Source organism: Manis javanica, chromosome 1 (assembly GCF_040802235.1).
Source record: "Manis javanica isolate MJ-LG chromosome 1, MJ_LKY, whole genome shotgun sequence".
Classification (NCBI taxonomy): Eukaryota; Metazoa; Chordata; class Mammalia; order Pholidota; family Manidae; genus Manis; species Manis javanica.
In genome coordinates, this window is record NC_133156.1 from 176,161,556 (window position 1) to 176,167,835 (window position 6,280).

General features: G+C 46.0%; 1 protein-coding gene across 1 annotated transcript; it reads left to right on the forward strand.

Moving 5' to 3' along the window:
• Nucleotides 1-2,929: 2,929 nt before the first annotated feature.
• Nucleotides 2,930-5,813, forward strand: LOC118974113 (regenerating islet-derived protein 3-gamma-like). The gene is made up of 6 exons (XM_037027244.2): nt 2,930-2,960; nt 3,246-3,342; nt 3,893-4,011; nt 4,168-4,308; nt 5,114-5,240; nt 5,523-5,813. The coding sequence occupies exons 2-6, from the start codon at nt 3,264-3,266 to the stop codon at nt 5,588-5,590; spliced, it is 534 nt and encodes a 177-aa protein (XP_036883139.2). The 5' UTR covers nt 2,930-2,960; nt 3,246-3,263; the 3' UTR covers nt 5,591-5,813.
• Nucleotides 5,814-6,280: the final 467 nt, after the last annotated feature.

Genomic DNA, 6,280 nt, shown 5'->3' on the forward strand with positions numbered 1-6,280 from the left:
ATTTGACAAATGTATGTAAATCTAGAAGGATGAAATAATCCTACATGTTTAACTGATGTATCTATGCAATACATGATTAAAAACCGAAACTGGAAAATTAGTAGAAAATTCATAATGCATAAGTACTAAAAGAAATGGGACTAAGGAATGATATAAATAGACCACTATTGTATTCTTTATTACTTAGTCCCTTTGTTTCTTTATTTCTTAAAAAATGAAGATATGAAGAAGATGGCAAGATATGGTCACTGTTCATTCTAGATGGTGAATACAAATGTGTCTAAATGTTTTCCATATCATAAAAATAATTCATAATAAAAGTAAAATGACATAGTTGTGGAAGTATTTATTTTTATTTTCATTTACTGCCTTAGATCTGCAGAGTTGCCACCACAAAATGAATATAACTTGATAGTAATCAGTTGGAAATATAATTTTAGTATTTTCTCAAAAGAAGAACACTTTGTATCATGACGAGGTGGTCTTAAAAGAAAAATAAACCACAGCCAATAGCCTTTATAAAATAAGCAAGAGATACATTAGGAGAACTAACATGATATGTAACAGGAACCGTTCCAAGACCAATGTGAGACATTGAAACCAGATAAAAATTGACACAGATTCCTGATAAAAACTTTATTGCCCCAATAACTATAAGGGTAGTAAGGTAATTACTGTTCATTACCAGCATGACTAACCAAATTCTAGCAACTATGAAATCAATTTTCTAGTGCTTTGATAACGTCCTTCATTGGCCTCAGGGACTTTGATGTTTGGCCAGGACCTCATTTGACCCTTTTCCTGTTTCTTCTGACAGGCGTAGGATAAGACATAAGGACAAAAGTAGCATTCTGAATATTTGGTTAATATACCCCAAGAGGGTGTCCTTTAGTGATAAACCTCCAATAAAACATGTTTCAAGGCTATTATTTGATATGGGCTCTGCTGAGCTATTTTCCAGGAACCTTTCACATTTTATGATCTTTGGAATATACTGGACTCCTGCAAAGCAATCACTTCCCCATTGTATTAATTCTAGGAATAACCATATTGAGACTTATCTAAAAAAAATTGTTGGATTTGGATAATGACATGGATAAAAACTACAAGTTGGACATCTCTTTTGGCAAAGAAAACTTCTTAAAGCTCTACACTGGTTACTACAAGAGTAAGGATTCCTCTCTCACCAACAAGAAGTGGATTGCAAATAACCTAAAATCAGCTTTTTACATATATAATTTGAGCAAATGTTTTAGTTCCTGGTCCATTAGGATTATTAGGAGGAACAATTATAAATAAAACAAAACTAAATTTTACTGAGTTTAGCAAGCTGCCATGAGAAACAAAAATCTTACATTTTAGTTATGGATAGTATGACCTTAAGGTTTGTTATAAATATCACACTATTTCAACTAAAACAAAAACAAAAGTCAGCTTTAATAACTTCTCATGGGAGGATCTAAGCTTAACTGCCTTCTACTTGGCAATGGGGAAGATTCAGGAGGAGAGCAAACCAAGTATGGCTTGAAAAGAGTAAGAGAGATCATAAAGGTCCATCGGTCACTGCACCTTGCAGATGAATGAAGGACTCGGAGGTTTTCCATCTTCAGGACGGCATTAGCTCTGCTTTGAGAGAGGTTTCTCAGTATCCCCACATAAAGGTGGCCCCTCTCCCAGACAGGATGTAATAGCAATACCTTTTCACCTACAGCCAACTGACAGTGTTTTTTTTTTATGTGAAATAATTTTTTTTCCTTTTAACAAAAGTATCTGTTGCTTATATTTCTTATTAGATTATTTGTGGGATTCTGAGGACATGAATCAATTATGAACATAACTGCATGACTGCATCACAAATCCATATAGCAGATACCTGCACAAAAACTGGCCTACAATAATTATGTGAGAGCCAGGGTCTGTAGAAAATCCCAACCTAGTTTTTTCCCAGACTAGCCAAACTAAACCTGAACCACACAATATGACCTATATGGTATGTTTCTCATAGTTGCCCAAATTGCCGACTCAGATGGAAACCTGAGGAAGGTTTCTCAGTATCCCCACATAAAGGTGGCCCCTCTCCCAGACAGGATGTAATAGCAATACCTTTTCACCTACAGCCAACTGACAGTCTGGCAAGGGAGGGTGCTAGCACACTGGGATAGTGAGGCCTTGATGGAGTAGAGGTCTAACTTATACGGCCTGTAGGATCGTGTCCACAATTTCATCCACTTACTGCTTGCATTCTTATGCTTGGATCTCCTTCACTGTCTCTTATTCTCCCACATTATCCTGATGCATCGGGTGAGCTCCCTCTCTCAGAAAGCTGGCAAAGCAAGATGATTCATCTGATTTTCCTTAAGATCTTGGCTCATCTGTTGATTCACCAAAGGATTCCAAATTTTCTTTAAAACTACTTACCATGTTTAAGGGGCAGCCCTGTACCACCACTCCTACTCAGCTCCAGGTCCTGGGTGCCCTCACCTCTTTGTACTACCTGCAATTCCCATAAACACCAACACTTATCTTCCAATGTTTATCTAATTTTACTCCACAATATAGAAAGACATACATATGTATGCCTACAGAAGTGAGTTTTTAATATATCAACCATATATCAACCAGAACTACTCTATTAAATGTCTCCATTAAAAATTTGATAACACATTTTGTGCCATGGAGCCCTAACAAGTGGCAGAGGAAAGAACAAACCTCACCTGTTGTGGAAAAAGTGCTACTCTAATAACGGGAAGAGGAAGTATCTGTGTCAATTCCCAGGCTTTGCTGGGAACAGACTCCCGCCCATGGCGGGAATTTCCTTGAATCCATGCCCAGCCCTTCTCCATGACCCCTGCCCTATCTCCACACTCCTCTTACTGATTTTGGAGCCCCTCCCTCAGATCGTCTTTTAAAAGCCCAGTCTTTCCTCACCTCACACACCACCACTGATCCCTGCAAGCCAGGTAAGTGGGGGCTGATGAAGGTGACTGATGGCAGGGGTTTCACTGCATACATTTGGGGGAAGGCATGTAAGATTCCTGTCCCCAGAGAAGATAGGTGCTCTGAGACACAGCAAAGATGGCCCTTGGAGGTCTCCGAGGCAGGAGGTACACAGATTTTCCAGTATTTGCAGAACTATAGAAGGGGATGGATGCTGATCAATGAATTCCTAGGGGACTAGCCAGGAGGTAGGGGAGGACAGGCCCCAGGCCCTCTCTCTGACCACACTCCCCTCTGGCCTCCGACAGCCGCCTCAAGGCACAGACATGATGCTGCCCCCCACGGCCCTGCGCAGCGTGTCCTGGCTGCTGCTCTCCTGCCTGGCGCTCCTGTCCCAGGTGCAAGGTGAGGCGGCTCTGCCCCTAGCACTGGGCGCCCTGTAACGCCCAGGGCCCGGAGGAGGGGGAAGGCTCCTGTGTGGCACACAGGGTGATGGCGAAGCATTCCCGCCCCGCCCAGCAATCCCCCCTCGCCGCTCCTTCCTTCACGGCGGCTGGTGCAGAAGCGCAGGGGTCCGTCCCGGCGGCAGGAGGTCGTCTCCCATTGTCAGCAGGCTCTAATTTACGTGGCGAGGTTGAAGAGGGAGAGAGTGAGGGGTCAGGAATAAGACTCGGGGGAGGAGCATGGGTGGGACCTCGTGTAAGGGCTGTCAGCCCAGAGTGCAGGGAGGGTTGGGCTGTGAAAGGAGAGGCTGGAAAGAAGAGAGAAGCTCCCTCATTGCAGGGGCCGGGGCAAGTTCAAGAGGTGCTGGGGGTGCCGGGAACAGTGAGAGGCAGACAGGAGTTTGGTACCACCGCCCCGAGCGCCGGCCTTGTAGGTATGCCCCAGGGTCACCTCCCCACCCTGCTCCCCTCTCCTCAGTTCACGCCATCTCCCTTTATTTCTGCTACCCCAGGGGAAGACTTCCAGGACAAGGAGGCCTCTCCACGGATCAGCTGCCCCAAGGGCTCCAAGGTCTATGGTGGCTACTGCTATGCTCTCTTCACCATAACAAAGTCCTGGATGGATGCGGATGTGAGTGGCTGGGTTTACATGTAGGGGTGAGAGGTCTCCACTCCCCTGTGCTTCCTGGGGGTGACAGGGAGTACCGCAGCCCTTCTCACCCACCTCGGCCCTGCCCTCCCTGAGTGATGTCTCCAGCGGCTCCCCGGTCTCCCCTTCCCCACACAGCTGGCCTGCCAGAAGCGGCCCGAGGGACACCTTGCATCCGTGCTCAGTGGGACTGAGGCAGCCTTCGTGGCCTCCCTGGTCAAAAGCAGCGGCGGGAACTCCTACTCAAACGTCTGGATTGGGCTCCATGACCCCACAGAGGTGAGCTTACATGTTCTCCCTCTCACCTCTCAAGCACTACTGCCACCCAGACTTGCTCCCCATCCCTGTGCCTGCCCAGGAAATGCCCTAGAACGTCCTGGAACTCAGAGGTCCTGGACATTTCTGAGAAGGTGCGGGGCGTGTGGGGCCACGTGGAGGCCAGCTGAAGAGCTGAGCTCTTGGCAGGTCACTTGTCTCCCCTGAAGCCAACTGCTGCTTCTGAATCCTTTGCACAGTTTGCACTGGAATTGTGTTACCTGAGAAAGTGGGTTAGAACTCCATGTTACAAATGCTTTTCCTGAAGGTGACCATAATACTTGTGTATGCAAACTTCCCATTTACTCATACAGAATAGTAAAATAAATGTATTCGAGGGGTAAGACATACTAAAATTATCTGTACTGCTACATCAAGTTCATTAAGGTCAATTTTCTGCTTCCTGAACTTCATGGAGTCTGCACTCCTGTACTGAGGGAATCCTAGATGAAGATAGGATCCATTTTTCCCTCATAGAACAGACAAGGAGTTTGACGTTCAATCACAAACACACCACTAATTGTCGTCCAGTCAGTGCCATGTACTCTGAGTGCTTCCCCTGGTCTTTTGCGATCGTTGCTTTTGGAATTTGCCAATAGGAGCAAGCGGTTGCTTTCCGTTTCCCAGAAAAGAGCTCTGGGGCAGCATGTGAAGAGCAGACCAAATTCCATGACGCTGGGGAGGGCATCTGTCTCCCAGCTCAGGGGATCATGCTAGGAGAACTCTAATGGCCACGCAGCCTCACCTGGCTCCAACCTCTGCTCTCTAGGGCTCGGAGCCTGGTGCAGGTGGATGGGAGTGGAGCACCTCTGATGTGCTGAATTACCAGGCCTGGGAGAAAGACCCAGCCACCATCTCAAGCCCTGGCTACTGTGGGAGCCTGACACGAGTCACAGGTACGAAACAGAGGAGACACCTCCTGCTAGCCTTTCCCTTCTCCTCACTCCCCATTTCTGGGCCTGGCCTTCAGGGAATCCTCCTGAGCTGGGAAACACAGTGTTGGTTTGTCTTCTCCCGGCCCTTCTCATCTCTCTTTCCCTGCGTCTCCTTCCCCTGCAGTTGGGCACTGGTGGTGATCCTGGAGAGGCTCTGACTCCTGGGCCGGAATCTGGGACACCTTTGCCTTGGACTCCCACCCTTCACCAGCCCCACTGACCTTAGGTCTTCTATCTCTGCAGGATACCTGAAGTGGAAAGATTATGGCTGTTACACAAAGCTACCCTATGTCTGCAAGTTCACGGGCTAAGTCAGATGGGAAGCCAGCAGCCTGAGATGGGTGTGCAATTTGGTTCATGATGGACATGGCCCAGGTGTGAAGACCCACCTGGAAGGGAATATTCTCCCCACACCTCCAGTCCGCACCACCCACCTCATTCTGACCTTCCCTCTTCCCAGCTTCATTTCAGAGTCTTCTTTATGTTCCATAACTTGAGTTTTCAAAAAGTAATAATAAAAATTTTAGTCTACAATTGCCTGTCTTATGTGCTTCCATCTCACAGAAAGACTCTGACATGGAGGAAGTAGGTTGGGGAGGAGACTTTGTGGGTCTTGTCTGTGCCCAATTACACTGGGTCCTTGGGAACAGATCTAAATATACAACCCTACCAACGTAACAAGTGACAGCACTGCTCACATAGGACTTGGGTTGTGTCTCATACATACTCTACTGCTTACATACTCCCACAGGCTAGGTCTTTGTCGATGGGACACAACTAGTCTTAGAGGCTCTGATGGCATTCATTACAGTACTTCCTAAACTATCAGGGTGAAGGACAATGAACAGGTTTTATTAATATTTGTAAAATACAATACAAATCAATATGGAAGAAAATGGACAGAAGAGATAATCAACATGCAAACCTAGTCATTTTGTTAGTAGTTTTGAAATACATAAAAATAATCTGTCAAGTTGTACAATTTCCTAGTATCTTTTAGA

Excerpts from the sequence above, each read along its gene's own strand:
- LOC118974113 (XM_037027244.2), top strand. The coding sequence starts at position 3,264 with ATGATGCTGCCCCCCACGGCCCTGCGCAGCGTGTCCTGGCTGCTGCTC. Across the intron at positions 4,309-5,113 it reads GGCTCCATGACCCCACAGAG|GGCTCGGAGCCTGGTGCAGG; the intron begins GTGAGCTTACAT and ends TCTGCTCTCTAG. Across the intron at positions 5,241-5,522 it reads GAGCCTGACACGAGTCACAG|GATACCTGAAGTGGAAAGAT; the intron begins GTACGAAACAGA and ends CTATCTCTGCAG.